At 47.5% G+C, this 21,942-nt stretch overlaps 1 protein-coding gene across 1 annotated transcript; it reads left to right on the forward strand.

Annotated features, from left to right (window-relative positions):
• The first annotated feature begins 13,938 nt into the window (after positions 1-13,938).
• LEPROT (leptin receptor overlapping transcript) lies at positions 13,939-21,176 on the forward strand. The gene is made up of 4 exons (XM_073643828.1): positions 13,939-14,080; positions 15,152-15,227; positions 17,109-17,295; positions 20,661-21,176. Exons 1-4 carry the CDS (start codon positions 14,065-14,067, stop codon positions 20,775-20,777), a joined length of 396 nt encoding a protein of 131 aa, XP_073499929.1. The 5' UTR covers positions 13,939-14,064; the 3' UTR covers positions 20,778-21,176.
• Positions 21,177-21,942: the final 766 nt, after the last annotated feature.

Here is a 21,942-nt window from a genome sequence, read left to right on the forward strand (position 1 = left end):
CCCGTTGAATGCAGCCAGGGGGCTGCTGCTGCAGGGCAGACCGCTGAGGCCGGTGGAAGGATGGTGCAGCGTGATAGTATAACCCCCAACGGGAGGGGTATGGCCTCAGGGCAGCCGACGTGGATGATGGGGGTAGCAGGAACCACTCAGAGACGGTATGGTAGCGTTCAGGGTCTTTACTGGTAACAACGATAGACCCTCCCGGAGTACTTGCTAGCGAACGGGGCCTGGTCAGTCCTTGAGCAGATGGGATCTCCCCTGGCCAGGCGTAGTTGTAGGCCTCCCAAGCTGACTGTACTCTTCTGGCTACCTTGCTAGAAGCTGATGTAAGTAGCCCACGTCCCTGAGTGTACCGTGTGGTGCTCACCCGTATGGCCGGTGACTCGGGGCCTTCTAATGGCTTCCGCTCCACGATGGCGGTGCTGGTCCCACGCGTGTGACCGGGCCTTCGGGCTTCTGGGCCAGGGGACCTGAAATCCCCTGCCTGACGGATTCTGCTGCTGGGTAGAAGTTAGTCCCCACAGCCTCGGACTCCGGGTCCGGTAAAGAATCTTCTTAGTCAGGGCGAGCTCTTTAGCTGCCAGCCCCTGACTCCTTGTGACTCTGCTGCTTCCTATGCTGCTCTTGTCTCTACTCTTCCTGGACTCACTAACCCTGCCTCAGCCCCGGGTTTATACAGGGGAAGTTCTTCCCCTCCCAAGGCTGGGCAGGAGGTGTGGCATGCACAGGATCCCTGACCAAAGGACCTCCCACCTGCTCTCAGACGTAATATCTCTATCACTGTGACAACCAGACCCCTGGGGTGTCACATAAGCAATTACCCGTTCTTTCCCCTGCTGGATCTGGGATAGTACGGCTCCTAGCCCGATGTTACTGGCGTCGGTGTAGAGGATAAAGGGTTGGCTATAATCAGGGTACGCCAGGATTTCATCCCCCGTGAGGGCCATCTTCAGCTGGCGGAAGGACTCTTCTTCCAACTTCTCCCATCTGAAGGGCGGCTTCTGGTTCTTGGCCTTCCTGGACTGGCCTATCAGGAGGTCCTGCATAGGAGCTGCCTTTTTGGTGAAACCGGGTATGAACCTTCGGTAGTAGCCTACCAACCCGAGGAACTGCCTCACTTCCTTTACACTGGAGGGGCTTGGCCATTCCTTAATTGCGGTGATCTTATCAGGGTTGGGAGCCACTCCGTCAGCACTCACCACGTGTCCCAGGTACTGCACCTTTGGCTTCAGGAGGTGACACTTGGAGGGTTTCACCTTTAGGCCGTAACTTGCCAGAGCTTCAAACACTTCCGCCAGGTGCTTCAGGTGGTCCTCGTAGGTTTTGGAGTAGACGATGACATCGTCCAGGTATAACAGGACCGTCTCAAAGTTCCGGTGTCCCAGACAGCACTCCATCAATCGCTGGAAGGTTCCTGGTGCGTTGCAGAGTCCAAACGGCATGCAGGTAAACTCACTAAGTCCCATCGGGGTGGTGAATGCGGTCTTTTCCCGATCCGCCTCTGCTACAGGAACCTGCCAGTACCCGCTAGTGAGATCCAAGGTGGAGAAGAAGTTAGCAGATTTTAAAGCAGCCAAAGACTCCTCTATTCTTGGTAAGGGGTACGCATCTTTGTGTGTGATACGGTTTATTTTCCGGTAATCTACACACATTCTCATGGTGTTGTCTTTCTTTTTGACCAAGACTAGTGGAGCTGCCCAGGGGCTACAGCTTTCCCTGATTACCCCAGCCTCCTTCATGTCTCTAAGCATCCCCTTGGCGTGTTGGTAGTGTGCAGGGGGTACGGGTCGATACCTCTCTTTTATGGGAGGATGGTCTCCCGTGGGGATGTGATGTTCTACCCCCTTGACTCGCCCGAAGTCTAACGGGTGTTTACTAAACACTCTCTCGTACTCTTGAACCACCCGGTAGACTCCCTGTTTCTGGTGGGAGGGAGTGGAGTCAGTACCCAAATGTAGTTGCTGACACCAATCCTCCATTTGTTGTTTAGAGCCGTTACCTTCCTCCGGAGAAGATGGAGGCAAGGGTTCTACGGACTGTATAGAATTCTGATTGATGGTATACAATTTGGCTAGCGTGGCATACCGGGGCAGGTACACTTCCCAACTTCCCGATATTTATTATGCGAACGGGCACCCTCCCATGGCGTACATTGACCACCCCCCGTGCTGTCAAAATGGTGGGCCTACTGTCTGAGTAAACTGGTTCTACCATTGCCTGGTAATCTCTACCTCTCAGACCAATAGCCGCCCGGCACCAAATCATCATTTCACTTTTTGGGGGCATGGCAATAGGGAAAGGGTCACACATTCTCACGCTACCAATCTCACCGCCGGAGAGTTCCACCTGTTGCCGTCGCATCAGTGCCCGGATCTCTTTTTGGAGCACTCGCTGCTGGCCGGAGCTGGCGTTCTTGGCAACCTGCTGTAAAATAAAAATCACCTCTGCAAGACAATTTTCAATTACATTAGTTCCTAGAGTTATCTTAGGGTGACTCTCGCGCTTATCAATGTCCACAATGATCAGTCCCTGGGCTGCCAGCTCGACTCTACCGATTTTAATGGTCACCTCTTTAAATCCGATCTGTGGCACGGGCTGACCATTGCTGGCGATGATACTCAAGTCGTCGTCAGGGTAGCGGGTTATATCCGAGTCATTCCAGTACTGCTTGAAGAGCACGTACGGGATGGTGGTGACCTGTGACCCAGTGTCCAGTAGGGCACTCATAGGAATGCCATCCAGTACCACAGGCAAGACTGGACGTCCTCCCACATATCTGTCACGCCAGTTTGATGGGCCTGATGATCTTTTTCCTAGGGGTTGGCCCTCTACCCTAGGTTGTGCCAGTTTAAAGGACAGTACCTTGCCATATGTCCGGGTTGATTGCAGCGGCGGCAGATAGGTTGTCCGTCCTCGTTGTATCGGTCGCTGGGTCTTCCTCTGGCCGGTGGGGTCCTCCTTGGTCGGCGCCACGGGATGTCCTCCGGTCCGGATGCCAGCTGGATCTTCCCTGGAGTAGAAACCTGTAAAGACTGCACAGTTCGGGTTAGCGCAGCAACGCTTTTAGCTAGCTCTTGGACCTGATGGTGCAGGTCGGGAGCCGGGTCATTGTTCAAAGCCTGCGCATCAGCTCCCACAGGCCCTGCCGACAAGGGCGCCGCCTCTTGGTGGTAAGTGGTAGTGGGGCGTCTGTGGGTCACAACGCCACCTGGTGCCGGTTCTCGGAGCACCCGGATGGCTCTGTCCTTGAACTGTGCAAATCCCAGATGAGGGTCCTGTAAGGCCATTGCCCGCAACTGGGTTCGGTGGGCATTGCAATATAAACCCTCTATAAATTGTTCAGTCAACAGCCGGTCCTCGTCTCCCACGCCGTCAGGGTCGGTCTGCTTAATGGCTCTCAGGGCCTCTTGTAGGTTTAGTGCATAGTCCCTTATACTCTCTTGTGCTCGCTGCTTGCACCCGTAGAATCTAAGCTTGATCTCGGCTGAGGTGCGGGTATCAAAAGTATCCTTCAGCCGGGTTAGTATCCCTGCGACAGTCCTTCCCCCAGGTGGCCAGGACTTTACCTCCCTTTGGGCTGCCCCAGTTAATTGGGCCACCAGGATGCTCACTTTTTGCTCTTCTGTGAGGGGGTACACCTGGAAGAGGCTATCCAGCTTTTCTCTAAAGTCATGCAGAGTATGTGACTCCCCTGAGTACTGGGGTAGCCAGGCCGCTCCCGGGATATAGGGCATGGTGAAAGGCATGACTGCAGCAGCGGTGGCGCTGGCGGGGGTTGAGGCAGTGAAGCTCTCCTCCGTATCCGACATCTTCCTCCCCCCTAGTGGACCGTGGCCTACCTTGCGATGATCCTCTTCCGTAGGCCGCGGCTCCGCAGTGGATCGTCAGGGTTGAGGACCTTCCGTCGCGCTCCTGTGACGTCGGCGTCTGCTGGGCTCCTTCCAGGACCTTACGCAACGTCCGGACGTGAGGCGGGGCTTCAGTTCTCGCGCGCTTTCGGAGTCCACGCCCCTCTTCTTCCCGCGCGGCGTCTTCAAGATGGCGTCCAACGGCGGGAAAACTCCACGGATGGCGGGAAGAAGGCAGAAGATGGCGCCGGATGGCGGGAAAACTTCGCGGATGGCGGGAAGAAGGTAGAAGATGGCGCCAGATGGCGGGAATCTTCACCACTGGTAAGTTTGAACAGTCTTTTTCAGGCACGCAGTACCCGGTGGTTGCGGGCACGAGATCCTGCCGACTACGCCAAAAGTTGACGCGCCCTGGGCCTATGTGATGTAGCGTTGCGTACGCAGGGACTACCCGGAGCCGAATCTGATAGGGGTAGTAGTCTCGTGGCGGTGACCCGGTCCGTGCCCAGGGAGTCAGACTAAGTGGCGGTATATTAGCAGTAGATGTAGAACGACTACGCCACCCGTTGAATGCAGCTATGGAGCTGCCGCTGCAGGGCAAACCGCTGAGGCCGGTGGGAGGATGGTGCAGCGTGGATGGTATAACCCCCAACGGGAGGGGTATGGCCTCAGGGCAGCCGACGTGGATGATGGGGGTAGCAGGAATCACTCAGAGACGATACGGTGTAGTTCAGGGTCTTTACTGGTGACAAAGATAGACCCTCCCGGAGTACTGGCTAGCGGTCGGGGCCTGGTCAGTCCTTGAGCAGATGGGATCCCCCTTGGCCAGGCGGAGTTGTAGGCCTCCCCAACTAATTGTACTCTTCTGGCTACCTTGCTAGAGGCGGGTAAAGGTAGCCCACGTCCCTGAGTGTACCGTGTGGTGCTCACCCGTATGGCCGGTGACTCGGGGCCTTCTAGTAGCTTCCGCTCCACGACGGCGGTGCTGGTCCCAAACGTGTGACCGAGCCTTCGGGTTTCTGGGCCAGAGGACCTGAAATCCCCTGCCGGTCGGTTTCTGCTGCTGGGTAGCAGTTAGTCCCCACAGCCTCGGACTCCGGGTCCGGTAAGAAATCTTCAATCAGGGCGAGCTCTACAGCTTCCAGCCCTGATCTCCTCTTAGCACGACTCCCACAGAGCTCCTGATCTTTCTTTCCTATCACTGCTTCTCTTCTTCTCTCTATTCTTCTTCTCTAACCCTGCCTCAGCCCCAGGTTTATATAGGGGAAGTCCTTCCCCTCCCAGGACCGGGCAGGAGGTGTGGCATGCATAGGATTCCTGACCAAGAGACCTCCCACCTGCTCTCAGACATAACACTGCTGTTACTGTGGAAACCAGACCCCTGGGGTGCCACACCCCCACACTTTTCTTAGCCTGGCCTGCTTTAGGGCAGCATTGGACGAGGCCACCAGAGAACCAGACTCCTCCAGTGGGCCCTGGCTTCTCCATCCGGGGAGTGGAGAGTGCCAAGGTGAGGAGCATGATGATGATAATAGAAGTTAGCATCTGCTTTGTTTTCTTGGAATGCAAGTGACGCGCCCCCTGGGCCGGACTTCAGGGCAATACTGGGAGTAGTAGTGGCGACCCGGTCCTGTGGCTCAGGGTGGTCAGACCAAATTGTGGCAGTCTATTTATCAGTGTTTTGAATGTCCGACTACGCCACCCGTGGATTGCGGTCAATAAGAACCGCCGCTGCTGAGCAGACCTCTGAGGCTGATGTTGTGAGGGCAGCAGAGTGTAGTATAACTCCCCAAGGGAGGAGTTTAGCCTCAGGGCAGTGTAGAGTGATGATGGTGGTTGTGGTGCGGGGCGTCCCAGTACTAGTAGTGCTGACGCGGTGAGAAAGCACAGAGACAAGGTGTTGCAGTTCAGGTTCTTTACTCACAGTTCTCATCCAGGTCACTTGTGCACAGGTAGGACCGCCTGAGCTGTGCTGCATCCACCAGGCAGGGGGCTCGATCAACCCCCAGGTAATTCCGGAGTGTGGCACAGGACTCCCTTCTATCCTTTCATCAGCCGTGCCCCACCAGTGACACTACTCCTGTCCAGCTGCCTCAGGTCTTCTCCTGGGAGGGCTGGGTGCCCACTTCCCTGACCCTATGTGGTGTGCCTTCCTAGTAGGTGTAGTGAGGGGTCGCACCAGTAAATGATCACGACCACCGGTTCTTGGTTAAGGATTAGTCACCTCCACCAACTTGGGATCCGGTACCCTGTTCTGCCAACACGTCACCAGCAATCTCCTGGGTCCTTAGGGTTCCTTCTGCCTTCGTGTCTCTGGGCCTCTCTTGGTGTTCTGTTCCTTTTTACTTTCCTTTCTGTTCTCCTCTCTTCTCTCGGGCCCTGGCCTCTACTCTAGGCCTGGCCCTGGAGCAGAGCTCCTGCAGAGCCTCTGCCCCCCCCCCCGTCACCTCTCCTCACAGACTGCACTTCTTCTCTGAACGACTGAACACTGTTCTAAGATGGTGCCCACCTCTTATACCTCCCTCTCTGTGTATGAGCCGAGGTGACCTGCAACCAATGGGCTCCTACCTATGCCCAGAAACCAGCCCCTATCTGCTCCCACATCACTAGGTTCCCCCCCTCCCCACTCCAGGCAGGTAACAAGGTCACTCGTGCCTGCATTTATATTAATGGGAGCACCATCGAGCTGTCCCCCCCCCGAATGAGGAGTGTAATGTGTGCAGCTACCTGAGCCCTGGTCCACACACCATCCTTACCCGGGAGTGGGATATCACACCACTGGTTGAGGTGCAAAACCTCTGTAGCGACCGAACCCTCGGGGCGCTACACAAGCGTAAGTGTGCAACCTGCCACCCACCCACCCCCAGGCTGCAATACCATACTGCTAGCTTGCACTTGAAATGGGGCCTTTTAGTTTCGAGGAGGCCGAAGCTGGCCACTACCTCATGGCTGCTTCGGCAGCGAGGTATCCATACTCAGTCCCCGGCGGCCGCGTGTCCACGCTCGGTCCCCAGCCGCCAGGGGGCGGCCTGGTATCCATGCTCAGTCCCCAGCGGCCCGGCGGCCGGGTGTTCACACTCGGTCCCCAGCTGCCAGGGGGCGGCCGGGTGTCCATACTCGGTCCCCAGCCGCCCCACGGCCGGGTGTCCACGCTCGGTCCCCAGCCGCCAGGGGGCGGCCTGGTATCCATACTCAGTCCCCAGCCGCCCGGCGGCCGGGTGTCCACGCTCGGTCCCCAGCCGCCAGGGGGCGGCCTGGTGTCCATACTCGGTCCCCAGCCGCCCCTATTTCTCCTTGGAACATCCTCCCACACTTTTCTTCGCCCGGCCTGCTTTAGGGCAGCACTGGACGAGCCCACCAGAGAACCAGACTCCTCCGGTGGGCCCTGGCTTCTCCATCAGGGGTGTTGAAAGTGCCAAGGTGAGGAGCATGATGATGATGATAGAAATTAGCATCTGCTTCGTTTTCTTGGAATGCAAGCGCATGTATATAGTAGCGGCTAGGCCTGAGGTGGTCAGCGTTTTGGCGCATATCCTACCTCCTCCGAGGATTGCTGGATGTTTTCCTGCTACTATCCCAGTTCTATGACTCCCGTTAAAACAAAGCTTCATGTGATGAATGATGCATGAGGTGGTGGCAAAGGAGAAAGAGCAGGAGGAACACGGACCATTCACATCAATATCAGGCCAGTCAACCACACATGTCTAGTAGGATACGTTTCTGTACCAAAAGGAGAGGTTCGGCTACACAGTTATAGGGCATGCAGTGAGTGCAATGCCTACCAAAAATTTCGAGGCACTCCAATGCCCCTTGGAAGTGACATGGAGGTCAGAGGGCCTTAACTAAACCGTTTTTTTCCATTCATAGCAACTGGGTCTCCTGTGCACTGTTGGCCTAAGCAGTGAATGGAAGGCTTTCCAAAAGTTGTGAGGAACTGCAATGCCCCTTGAAAGAAACGTGGATTACAGCATACTAAAAACGTTCTACCCATTATTGGGGAGTGGGTCTCCCTTAGTGTTCACCTATGCATTGAAAAGCAAAAGCTGACTAAAATTAGGAGGAAATGCAATGCCTTTTGGAAGAATGGTGGAGTTCGCAGTGGAATAAAAAGACAATATCAATGCCCCTTGAAAAAGTGGTGGAGGTCGCAGTAGCTTAACAAGACAGTTTAAATGCTTTTTGGAAAAGTGGTGGAGGTCGCATTAGCTTAACAAGACGGTTTTAATGCCCCTGGGAAAAGTGGTGGAGGTCGCATTAGCATAACAAGACGGTTTTAATGCCCCTTGGAAGAGACGTGGAGGTTGCAGTAGCTTAACAAGACGGTTTAAATGCCCCTCGGAAGAGACGTGGAGGTCGCAGTAACTTAACAAGACGGTTTAAATGCCCCTTGGAAAAGTGGTGGAGGTCGCATTAGCTTAAAAAGACTGTTTTAATGCCCCTTGGAAGAGATGTGGAGGTTGCAGTAGCTTAACAAGACGGTTTAAATGCCCCTCGGAAGAGACGTGGAGGTCGCAGTAGCTTAACAAGATGGTTTTAATGCCCTTTGGAAAAGTGGTGGAGGTCGCATTAGCTTAACAAGACGGTTTAAATGCCCCTTGGAAGAGACGTGGAGGTCAGAGTGGTTTAACAAGACGGTTTTAATGCCCCTTACAAGAGCCATGCAGTACAGCATATTAAAAACATTATTCCCATTATTGGGGAGTGGGTCTCCCATAGTCTTTGCCTATGCCTTCCAAGCAAAAGCTGCCAAAAATTAGGACGGAGGAACTTGCAATGCTGGCAACACAGACCACGGTCACCCTGGTTGACAGGCGAGTGCGCTTATCAGTTATAATTCCCCCAGCGGCACTAAAAACACGCTCCGATAATACGCTAGCGGCAGGGCAGGCCAGGAACTCCAAGGCGTACAGAGCGAGTTCATTCCAAGTGTCCAGCTTGGATACCCAATAATTAAAAGGCACAGAGGAATCACGGAGGACACTGGTACGGTCGGCAAGGTACTCCCTCACCATCTTTTGAAACTTTCCACTCCTTGTGAGAGTACCCCGCGCCTCAGGGCCTGTAAGCTGGACGGGTCTCAGAAAACTGTCCCAGAATGTTGACAGTGTTCCCCTGCCTCTGCTGGACTGGAGTTGCGTCTCTCTCGCCTGTACGCCTTGGTTGGTCAACGAACTGTGACCTCTGCCGCTAGCGTGTTCAGATGGGAATTTTTTTAACAGTTCAGCAGCAAGGGCCTTCTGGTACTGCCCCATTTTTGTAGACCTCTCCACCTCAGGAATAAGAGAGTGAAAGTTCTCCTTGTAGCGGGTGTATAAAAGTGTCACCAACCAGTAATGACTGTCACCCAACATTTTGGCAACGCGAGGGTCACGGTTAAGGCAGCGTAACATAAAGTCAGCCATGCGTGCCAGACTGGTAACGGGCAAGACTTCCATGTCCTCACTAAGATGACGACTGAACATGCTCTCCTCTCCCCCCCCGTCCTCAGGCCACCCCCGCTGAACCGACTGTATGACAGTTGTACAGGTACTACCGTCTACAGCGCATGATACCAGCTCCTGTTCTTCCTCCTCCTCCTCCTCTCCCTCATTGTCCCCCAATGCACGTTGGGATGAGATGAGGCTGGGCTGTGTGTAATCGCCCATTACGGGTTCTTGATCCGTCTCATCATACTCTGGCTGCAATGCCTCCTCTTTAATTCTCTGCAGAGAGAGTTGCAAAAGACAGACAAGTGGGATGCTGACGCTAATGATGGCATCATCGCCACTCACCATCTTGGTGGACTCCTCAAAGTTTGTCAGGTTGGTACATATGTCAGACATCCAGGTCCACTCCTGAGGTCTTATGTGTGGAGTTTGACCTGAATATCGACGGCCTTGTTGCAGCTGGTACTCCACAACTGCTCTCTTCTACTCATAAATCCTTTGCAACATGTGGAGGGTAGAGTTCCAACATGTGGGGACATCACACACCAGTCGGTGTGCCGGAAGCTGCAAACGCTGCTGCAACACAGCAAGGGCGGCAGAAGCTGTAGCCGACTTGCGAAAATGAGCTGACGGGCGGTGTACTTTGACGAGCAGATCTGGCAACTCGGGGTACGATTTAAGAAACCACTGAACCACGAGGTTAAGCACATGAGCCAGGCATGGTACGTGTGTGATCTCGCCTCGCCTCAGAGCCGCCACCAGGTTACGGCCATTGTCACACACGACCATGCCTGGATGTAGGTTCAGCGGTCTCAGCTACAGATCTGCCTGCTCTTTCACAGCTGTCCACAACTCACAAGCAGTGTGAGGTTTATCACCTAAGCTTATGAGTTTCAGCACAGCCTGTTGCCGCTTGGCTGAGTCAGTACTGCAGTGCTTCCAGCTTGTAACTGATGTGGTGATATCTGAGATGGAGGCTGAACATGAGGAGGAGGATGATGCGCAAGAGCTGTACACTGTGGGGGCAACTCTGACTGACATAGGGCCCGCAATCCTCGGTGTGGGGAGGATGTGTTCCGTCCCAAGGTCCGACTGGGTCCCGGCTTCCACTATGTTTACCCAGTTTGCCGTCAGGGAGATATATCATCCCTGGCCACAAGCACTTGTCCACGTGTCCGTTGTCAGGTAGACTCTCCCAGTAACTGCGTTGTTGAGGGCACGGCAGATGTTTTGGGACACGTGCTTGTGTAGTGCGGGGATGGCACACCGGGCAAAATTGTGTCGGCTGGGGACCGAGTACCGAGGGATGGCCACCGCCATAAGGTTGCGGAAGGATTCCGTCTCCAACAGCCTAAAAGGCAGCATTTCCAACGCAAGCAGTCGTGAAATGTGCGAATTTAGGACTGTGGCCTGTGGGGCGTTGGCTGCGAATTTGCGCTTTCGTTCAAAGCTCTGGGATATGGACAATTGAACCCTGCGGTGGGACGTGGATGCTGTTTCTTGAGAAACTGCCATAACAAGTGAAGACTGAGAGGAGGGGGCATCTTTGCATGCAGTATGGACAGGGGATTGCCTTGCACGCACAACAGGGGGTTCTATTACATGCACAACAGCGGAAGAAGCAGTGGTGACACCCGCTGACACTGGTCGTGGACCCTGAGATTCGACCCACAAAGTCAGGTGCTTTGCTGCCATGTGCCTGATCATGCTGGTGGTGGTCAGGCTGGTAGTTTTGTCACCCCTGCTGATGCTGGCATGGCAGGTGGTACAAATGGCCTTTCTGGGGTTATCAGCAGAGTCTTTAAAAAAATTCCAGACTCTGGAAGACCTACCGGTTGTACTGGCAACGTCCCTCATTGGTGTTACGGGGAACTGTTGCCCGCTTTCCGTGTGCAGCCACCACACTGCTTCTTCCTGCCTGTTGGGGTACTCTGCCTCCCTCCCCATGTGTGCTGCTGGCCTCGCTCTGCATGTCCTCCTGCCACGTTGGGTCAGTTACTAGATCATCCACCACCTCCTCCTCTTCCACTTGCGCACCACGATCCTCCTCCTCACTTCGTGGCAATTGTGTCTCGTCATCATCCACCTCTTGTGACAAATTGCCAGCGTCGACTTCCTCTGGCCGTGGCTGTTCAAATATTTAGGCATCGCTACATGGGATCTCCTCTTCCACCACTTCAAGCGGAGCAGGCAAGGGGCCCAAATATGGAAATGGACCAGTGAACAGCTCTTCAGAGTGTCCAAGTGTGGGATCAGTTGCTGTCTGACGACACTCGGCATGGTGGGAGGAAGCAGCATCAGGGTGAGGAGGAGTATGCGGTCGAGACTCACGGCTACTAAAACTTGACCGTGTGGAAGACAGACCGGAGGTGGTGGTGCCCAGGTAACTGGAAGTGTTATCAGCTATCCAATTAATAACCTGTTCACACTGATCAGTTCTCAATACTGGTGTTGTAGTGTGCTTCCCTAGTAATTCGGTCAAGAAGTGGGAGCGAGAAGATGTGGCAGTTGGTTGTGGCACATTTTCACCTTGGCCACGGCCCCGTCTTCTACACGCACCATCACCAGAACGTCAAGTTCCAAGTCCCTTGCCATGCGCCTTGCCCATTGTAAATTAAGTAAAATAGCTTACACTCGCACTATCAATGGAAAAAGGGTAATAAAAAGGAGATTAGAACCGTGGAAGAGGAAAACCTCAGTTCTATTTCTCTGGCCTACACTCTTTTAAACAGATATATTTGTGACTGAACAGACAGGGAGACACTATTACTGTTTTTCTTTACGGAAAAAATACCAAAAGCTGGATAATACAGAGATTTGAACCGTGGAACTGCAAAACCACAGTTCTAATTTACTGGCGTATACCAGACTTTTTTAAATAGATATATTTGGGGCTGAACAGTCAGCGACACAGTCAAACCGTTTTTTTTTATGTAAAAAAGGCCCAAAAGTGGATAATACAGAGATTTGAACCGTGGAACTGCAAAACCACAGTTATAGTTATGTGGCGTACACCAGAATCTTTCAAACAGATATATTGGTGTCTCACCAGTCAGGGAGACACTATTACTGTTTTTTTTTTTACGGCAAAAAATGCCAAAAGCAGGATAATACAGAGATTTGACCCGTGGAACTGTAAAACCACAGTTCTAGTTATGTGGCGTACACCAGACTCTTTTAAACAGATATATTGGTGTCTGACCAGTCAGGGAGACACTATTACAGTTTTTATTTATGGCAAAAAATGCCAAAAGCAGGATAATACAGAGATTTGACCCGTGGAACTGCAAAACCACAGTTCTATTTTTCTGGCCTACACCAGACTCTTTTAAACAGATATATTGGTGTCTGAACAGTCACAGACACACTCAATTTTTTTTTTTGGGGGGGGGGGATACCAAAAGGTTAATAAGACGCGTATTCGGATAGTCTGACTGAGGAAAAAAAAAATACAGGATTTAGATGAAAAAATATATATTTTTCCTGGCCCCTGAGACCGGGGTGATAAGTCTAGCAATTTGACAAACAGGAGCACACAGGACTGTAATGCAGCGTTTGCTGGTATAACCACTGTGTCTCCTATACAGCCTGCCTGTCTGCCTGATATCTGGGATGGATATTAGTCCTGAGAAGGACTGTTTGTTTGATTTGGCAGGCTTTAGAGACCCTACACTACCTATTTCGCACTATATATCTTTCCCTAACTCAGCAGCACTCTCCCTACACCGTCTGATCCGGAGCGACTGTGTCCAAGATGGCGGCACCCGGTTTTAAATACTCGAGGTGACGCTGTGTGGCCAGCCAATCACTGTAATGCCCACAAACAACATGGCTGCGGCATTACAGTGACTGGCTGGCAATCCCTGCATGTTCATTGGCTCTGTAAAGAGCGCCAAACGTGCAGGGCGGAGACCCGAGCTCCCACCCGAGTAACCCGGAAATGCTCGGTGCTCGCCGAACATCCCGAGTAGCGTGATGCTCGGGCGAGTAACGAGCAGTGTCGAGCATGCGCGCTCAACACTAATCAAAATATAAAAATTAACCCATTCAGTAAATACTCTAAAGAGATTAAAAAAAATCTAATCGCCAGAATTGTGGATTTTTTTCAGTCACAGTTCTATAAAAAAATAAAAATACAACAAAAAATGATACATTTGTTATTCTGTAATCGTAGCTATCTGGAGAATCATGTTATCAGGACATTTTTATCATACATTTAAAAGAAAATATCTAAAAAAATTTACAAATATGACGGGTGCAGATTTTTTTATTATTTAATTTTTTTGTGCCCTAAAATACTTACAAATGAAAAATGACAAATCTGCAGTCAGACTGAAGAGAAGAAGTCACAGGAAAAACATGGATGAGGTAACTGGAGACTCCCCACAAAGCAGCTGACTGCACGACGTCACACAGAGTTGCTTCCCTGACAGAAAAGAAGAACGTCCAATAGAAACGCACGTCTTTATCAAGCCACTCCTATCCTCCAATCAAAAAGTGCCATACTCTTCCTGACGCGTTCCTCCCGGCCAATCAGAACGTTCTCTCTGGTTATCTGCCCTCTCTGTCACTATGTTTTCACAGCAACTGAAGGGGAAAAAAAACTACAAAGAACGAAGGCGGGAGATCTACGCGACCAATCAGGTGCTATGTTACGTGAGTGACAGGTGAATATGACCAATCACAGTGCGGCGTTTTGCTTTCCTGTGAGCACTTCCTGTTTCCTCTCACTGGCTCACAGTCAGGAAGCTGTGGTGTAAACACTGTACCAAAGATAGCCGTGCGCCAACATGGCGGGGATAAAAGGTATGGCGTGGTTCTTTATATACTATGCAAACAGGGCGCACGAAATTCAGTCCTGTGTATAAAGTAACGAGGACGAACCGTTACCTGCCGTAAATGAAACAACTGCTGCAAATCTGTGCACAAAACGCTGAAAACTGGAACAATTGACTTAACCCCTTCATGACCATGCTTTCTTTTCTTTTTTTCCTCCTTTTCTTCCAAGATCCATAACTTTTTTTTATTCTTCCATCCACCTAGTTGTATGATGGCTCGGTTTTATCAGGACGAGTGGTAGTTTTGAACGCCGCTGTTTATTTTACCGTTTAATTAAAAAAAATGTTGAGTCTAATGGAGAAAAAAAAGAAGACAAAAACTCAATTCCACCCTTATTTTGGGGTTTTGTTGTCCATTGACTGGCGGCATTATTCTCTAGGTCGGTACGAGGACAGCGATACCAAACTTGTATCGGGGTTTTTTTTTCCACTATTTTAGTGGTGAAAAACAACTCAAAACTTTGTTTAAAATTTTTTTTTTTGTGTCGCCATTTACTCTTTTTTTTTAACAAATGAAGGCGCAGTTTGAGGGCTCGTTATTTGCGCGCCGAGCTGTAGTTTTCATTGGTATCATTTTGGTTTTCTTACGGTGTTGTGACCGCTTTTGATTGCATTTCTTTTATGGAGGCGCATAGTGTTTTTTTTTTTTTTTTAATGCTCCAAATTGAATTCTGGTATATACCGTAAACGACTGACGTGGCACTTCTGCTTCCATTTGTATTACTGATTACTTTTACATGTGAATTTCATTTGTCAACTTCCTAAAAGGTGTGAACGGACACCTGAGCTCGGCCTTGTGTCACCTGCGTCATCTTGTTCATTTTGGCGCCATATTATACAACTGGCTTTCAGTTTCGATGAAATAAGTGCCCCCATGTGCGCTCATTATCCTCAGTCGAATCAGATAATATATAAATTATTGCTTGATTGAACTTTATATATAAAGCGTTTCTGGACACACAATCTACTCTGCATTACACTTGTATGTGATAATTGTGGTTATTACACTTATTTCATTTTTTTTTATTTGTTTTTTTAGCACTTGTCGCCTTATCATTTAGTGGAGCCATTGGTTTAACCTTTCTCATGCTGGGATGTGCCTTAGAGACTTACAAGTAAGGATGTTGTAATATATTTCTGGTTGGCATGTGAGTTGTTAAAGGGGACTTTTAAACTTTAACCCCTTCCTGACATTGGCCGTACTGAAACATCCCATGTCGACATCAAACCCGGCTGACGCTGGCCGTGTTAGGCTATGTTCACACAATATGTTTTTTTTCTGCGTTCATTTTCTACAGCAAAACCTGATCTCCTGCCAGGAGGTTGTTCAGGATTTTTGTTGCTGTTTTCTTGCTTTTTTTTGTGGTGCGTTTTTTTTTTTTTTTTTTTTTTTTTTTTTTTTACTGTCCTTTTGTCTCTTATACATGTACATAAGGTTCAGTGGAAAAAAAAATCTCATTCTGGTTTATGTACAAAAAACGCTGAAAACTTGACACCTGCATTTTTTCAGAGTTTTTTTTTCACCACTCATTACTTCCAACGCTGAAAGAAGTGACATGCAAAGCACAAAATCCTGAACAAAAAAGAAAATATGATGTGTTCATGAGATTTCTGGAATTTCATAGACTTTGCTGGTACTGCAAAACGCAGCTGAAAATTTGCATAAAAAAAACGCTGAAAAAAAAACATGATGTGCGAACATATCCTTACACAGCCAGTATTTGTCTGCCTCCAGCAGCAGGGAGTGGAGCTAAGCACTGGGGTGTGTCGCCTTTCCACTTACCCTCAGAAGTGATCATGGGGTGACAACAGGTTGATATGGCTGCTTAGGTCCTACAGAAGGCCCCTGTATATACAATGCTCTTGTTCCTGGCATTCTTAGGAGACTGTGATTTTTTTACTAAATACTGCAATACCATATATTGCAGCATATATAGTACATGCAAACAGACGACCACAGTTTCTGGTCCCCAAAGGGGACTAAAAAAATAAAGTGAAAAAAGAAAATGTTTTTAATAATTCAAATCACATCCCACATCCCCCCCCCATTAAAAGTAAAGAACTAAAAAAAAAAAACAAGCATATGTGGTATTGCTGTGTCTGTTAAAGTCCAATCTATCAAAATATAAAATGACCTTAATCGGTAAATGCTGTGTTGAGAAAAAAATTAGAAATGCCAGAATTGTGGATCTTCAGTTGCCATAACTCTGCCAAAGGATGTAATAAGAAGGGATCGAAATGTTGTATCTACCACAAAATAATGTCAATAAAAAAAGTCAGTTTGCCACACAAAAAACAGCTCTTATCAAACAAAAAAATGAAAACATTACGGGTCTCTGAAAATAGGGACACATTTTTTTTTCAATTTTTTTTTTTTTTTTTTTGACCACTTAAATAAAAAAACAAGAAAACATATGAATTCGGTATCACTGGAATTGCACTGACCTGGCGAATCATATTGCTACATCATTTTAACTGCACAATGAACGTCATAAAAGCAAAAAAAACATGGTGGAAATGTGTTTATTTATTTTACTTTTCAATTTCTCTGAATTTGGAAACCGCTTCTTCTTCTTCTGCTCCTTGACGGTCTTTGTTCACACGGCTGGAGCGATGACTTCCAATAGACAGAACGTGACTATGGCAGCCAATCACTGTCTATAATGGTCTTGTACAGTCTATTTTAGCGTAGCCCAGTGATTGGCGGCAGTGGTCACAGGCAGTAGATGTCACTTCACCACTGCAGCTGTGTAAACATTGACCATTGATGAGTAGCTCTGGCGCAGGAGATGGTATTTAAGACTGATTGATTTTTTTTTTTTTTTTTTTTTTTTTTTATATTTAGCCTTTTGGCTGTTAAAGTTTAAAAGTAGATCACCTCTTTAACCTTCCAGACTATCATTTGCTTATCTCACAGCCATTCAAGTGGCGCCAGATTAATAATTGTTGTCCCTAGTTTACCTTTCTGCTACCTAAATTCTCTTTCTTTTTTTCAGAACCTATTGGCCCCTCTTTGTTTTAATATTTTACGTTATCAGCCCCATTCCACATTTCATTGCCACAAGAGTCAGTGATGACAGCGATGCAGCGAGCAGTGCCTGCCGAGAATTGGCGTACTTCTTCACCACTGGGATTGTGGTCTCCGCATTTGGCCTTCCCATTGTTCTTGCCAGGATGCATGTGGTACGTAATGTATGATTCCCATGGAAGAGGTTAACCTCAAAATGGTATGGAGTAAAAAATCTTGACCATCTGAAGTTGGGTTTTTGTAATTCCCATTCATTTGAAAAGATAATGAGTTGGTATGTACTGACGGTATCTCGTGTTTTCTGGATTGTGTGGAATTTCAGTAGCTGAAATGACTCTTGTCTAAACTTTTAGATTATATTTTTTAGGAGTAGCTCCTTTTAAATATTTATTGAATGTAAAAAATATTAAAGCTTGTGTTCTACTTTAAGCACTATTTTACAATTTTAAACATATAAATAATCTACAGAAATTAACCCATATTCTACTCTAGAGCTGCACTCACTATTCACTTTGTACATACATTACGCAAATGATCTTGAGTTACCTCCTGTATTATACTCCAGAGCTGCACTCACTATTCTGCTTGTGCAGTCACTGTGTACATACATTACATTACTGATCCTGAGTTACATCCTGTATTATACTCCAGAGCTGCACTCACTATTCTGCTGGTGCAGTCACTGTGTATATACATTACATGACTTATCCTGAATTACATCCTGTATTATACTCCAGAGCTGCACTCACTATTCTGCTGGTGCAGTCACTGTGTACATACATTACATTACTGATCCTGTACTGATCCTGAGTTACATCCCGTACTATACTCCAGAGCTGCACTCTCTATTCTGCTGGGGCAGTCACTGTGTACATACATTACATTACTGATCCTGTACTGATCCTGAGTTACATCCTGTATTATACTCCAGAGCTGCACTCACTATTCTGCTGGTGCAGTCACTGTGTATATACATTACATGACTTATCCTGAATTACATCCTGTATTATACTCCAGATCTGCACTCACTATTCTGCTGGTGCAGTCACTGTGTACATACATTACATTACTGATCCTGAGTTACATCCTGTATTATACCCCAGAGCTGCACTCGCTATTCTGCTGGTGCAGTCACTGTGTACATACATTACCTGACTTATCCTGTTTGAGAAGGAGGAGGTGAGCTGTGACATGATCTGTTATGAATGGTTAATCTTGTTTTATTCACATATATAGTTGTTGGGCTCTGTTCACATATCCAGTTGTTAGATCCATTTTTAGATTCATTGTGGGATGACAAAAATAAAATGTTCAGTACAGGATCCATTCATTTGAATGGAGATAGAAATGGCCTAAACTATCTTCTGTTTGGCTGCAATCCATTTTTTTTTTAGCAGGAACAAAGCACCTAGTCTGCAAAATGCTTTTGTTCAGTCTGGATAGCAACTGGATCTGTTAACATTAAAGTCTATGCGAAAGACGATAATGGATGAGGGTCCCTTTATGTCCTCTATTAACTGATCCGTTACTGTTCATTATGCCTCACGGATTTTGCTAGAGTTCAGTGGATCTTCTACTTCAAGTTCTGGCTTTCTGTGCAATCATAAGAGAGGAAACCTTTTATGTTTCATTGAGGAGAGTCAATTTCAGTGGATCAGACATTCAGGGATCAAACGTATGCAGTCACAGACTTATAAGCTACAGGAACTCTCATACCTTCTGCCATCCTTGGCACTTCTTCTGACTAGTAGTCCTGATGCAACATTGTGCATTCGTCATGCTGTAATAATGACATTGTACTGGGCCTACAAATCAGAAGAGTCCAGGGAGGTCGGCAGGCAGTCTGCAGGGTCCCCGCCCGGCGGCCCCTGACTGCTGACATGGCCGCTGGACCAGGGTGAATGTATTTGCTCACCTCCATTATAAGCTGGTCCCATTGGCTGACCACAGTGCAATTTTGAAAAATGCCACCAGATGGTGCTGACGCCTCTCCTAAATAGCTTAATAGGACAGACCTCTGGAGGCCTTGCAGATTCTTTTTCCAGACTATTATCTCATCTGTCCAAACAATCCTTGGGGCAGTGAGATCTGGACTAAGTTTTCAGGTAGGAATACAGATTTTATTGGAGAAGTGATCATAGAGGCAGTTTCTGAATAACTGCAACATGATTTTATAGAAGCTTTCATCGCACAGTTTCAGTGTGCAGAGAACTAAGAAAATATTTACCACCATCGGGTAACTAGAATCATATGAGCCCATGATTCTCCCCAGTTATAGCTCTTCTGTGCTTTTATGTTGCAGAGATAGTATATTGCTAGGATATGCCATTAATTTTTTATTGGCAGGGGTCTGAGACTGAAAAGGCCACAGCACTGATTTAGCACTGAGTCTCCTATTTTCCCACCACACAACAGCATCCCGACTGTCAACTATGCAGGAAACTGCAACAAAACCCTATACAAGTGAACAGCGCTGTGCTGTGGTTCTCTGCATCTCTAATAAAAGGGCCCAGGGCTAAATCAGCGGTCGGGCTTTTACTCTCAGGATCTGTGAGACCCCAGAGGTCAGACCCCAACTGATCATACAGTAATTGTGCACATTTAGCAATATACTATCAGGTTGTGAGATGGGAATACCCCTTTAAAATTTTTCTTTTTAGCAGGTCTGTCTGTAAAAGACCCAAAGCCTCTAAAAGCATCTCATCCCAAACTGCAATATAATAACAAAAACATCTGATACACACATGGAAATTCTCATTAATCTGTCCAGTTTCATTTGTACCCTTTTTGCCAGCTCACATGTGTGGTTTTCTGCATGGACGCCATAACTGTATCATGCACTGGTCTGGTCTGTTTTATAGATTAGAATAGTGCATGTATGTAGCAGGCCCTATGAGGAGGAACGCACCAAGCAAGCAAAATGCTATAAGAAGTTATCTACCCCAAAATACTATTGATTAAAAATGTCAGTTTGTCATTATTAATACTTATTGGCACAGGAGCAATCCCTCAGGCGGCTCTATTGATGGAAAAATTGAAAAGCAACAAGTCTCCAAAATATGGGAACACAAATCGCACATATATATTTATATTCCAATTTCTGGGATTTTTTTTTTACCAGTTTTTTTTTTTATTTATAGCCATAATCCTACTGACCTGTAGGATCCAGGTCATTCTTACTACACAATGAAAACCCCAAAATACATTTTTGGATTTTTTTTTCTACAGTACATTCTCTGGTAAAATGTATAGTGCCATTCAAAACTACAACTCGTCCTGCAAAAAAAAAGAAAGCTCTCCTACGATTCTATAGTGAAAAAAAAGTTAAAAAATATGGCTCTTAAAAGGGGAGGAAAAAACGAGAATGGGTGGATAACCCGTCCAGTAGTGCTGAGACTTTACCACTAGGTGGCGTCCAAGGATAACAACAGAAATAGACGATTTGCTTGCAATTATTTCAGTGGTTCCATGTGAAAATGTTCTTCTTACTGGATTGTTTGTTGTGTATTTTTTTTTTCAGATCCTCTGGGGAGCATGTGGCCTGGTCCTTGCAGGGAATGCAGTGATTTTCCTAACGATTCTGGGATTTTTCATAGTCTTTGGAAGAGGCGATGACTTTAGCTGGGAGCAGTGGTGAACAGCAGCAGCCTCTCATCATATTGTATAGACAGGCGCACGCTGATTCTCTGTATATACAACACTAGTATATTGATCATGGCCGGTATATCTAATGATGAGGGAGCAGCAGGAGGCCGTACGTCCAGTTTTTCTTCTTAAATATGTTTAGTTTTGTAAACTTTCCTATTGTGATAAAAACTTTTTTTTTTCCTGAAAGACATACGTGTTTTACACGTGTATGCTGGTCTGATTTTTATAAATGTATATCATATTGAGACTTGGAATATTCAGCGTGTCATTTCTACTGCTTTTTATGTGTTATTATTTTTATTTTTTTGTTGTTGAGACTGAAGCACTTTTCCATATTTGTAACAATTTATGCAGAAAGGTTAAAAAAAATAAATAAAAATGACTGACACTTTTTTTGTATAACCTTTAAGTTAAAATTAATGATCGGTAATATTTGTACTTTTAATATAACTTTATTAACTTTTTTTACAGTTTCATTCATTAGTTTTTATCTTTTGAAAAATAGATTTTTTTTTTTTTTTGGTCTTTTCTTTCTCTCCATTTAAAGGGGTTGTTTAATTATCCGTTCATACTTCCTATGAGGGTCTATGGATCACACTTTCCCACCATACGACATCTCTCGCGAGCTTGTGTCGTGCATTTACTACAAGGGCAGCCACTCATCTGAATAGTCATCGACTAATAATTAGTGTTGAGCGAGCACTAAAATGCTCGGGTGCTCGAAGCTCGAACCGAGCTCGCCGTGATACTCGGGTGCACGACCAGAGCAACGAGCCCAATGTTAGTCTATGGGAGACCCGAGCATTTTTGCGGCGGCACCCCCGGCAGTCTGTAGAAAGCCTAAAAAGTTCCCAAAATGATAGTGTCAGTTTTCAAAAGACATGGGGTCAGCATCGCCCCAGGTCACTGCTGTCAACAATTTGGTCAGAGGTATTAAGCCACTTCTACAGGCTCACAATAAAACGTTCAAAAACGAAACTGAAACGGTTTTCCTGTGAAATATGTTAAGGAACTTCCTTTCCAGGGTAAAGACTTGTGTATAAGGTAAAATAAATAACCAAAAATAAAAATACTCCTCCACACCTTGGGCTATGTTCACAAGTAGCTTTTTTTTTTATGCGTTTTTGCACTTTTGTATTGCTTTCAACCGTGAC

The sequence above is a fragment of the Phyllobates terribilis genome, unplaced genomic scaffold (genome assembly GCF_046119375.1).
Source record: "Phyllobates terribilis strain yellow unplaced genomic scaffold, ASM4611937v1 Scaffold_8__6_contigs__length_399053987, whole genome shotgun sequence".
In the NCBI taxonomy this organism is placed as follows: domain Eukaryota; kingdom Metazoa; phylum Chordata; class Amphibia; order Anura; family Dendrobatidae; genus Phyllobates; species Phyllobates terribilis.

What these genes read in the sequence shown, in the direction of transcription:
- LEPROT (XM_073643828.1), top strand. An exon ending in TGTGCCTTAGAGACTTACAA is followed by an intron (nt 15,228 to 17,108) that starts GTAAGGATGTTG and finishes TCTTTTTTTCAG; the next exon opens with AACCTATTGGCCCCTCTTTG. An exon ending in TTCTTGCCAGGATGCATGTG is followed by an intron (nt 17,296 to 20,660) that starts GTACGTAATGTA and finishes TTTTTTTTTCAG; the next exon opens with ATCCTCTGGGGAGCATGTGG.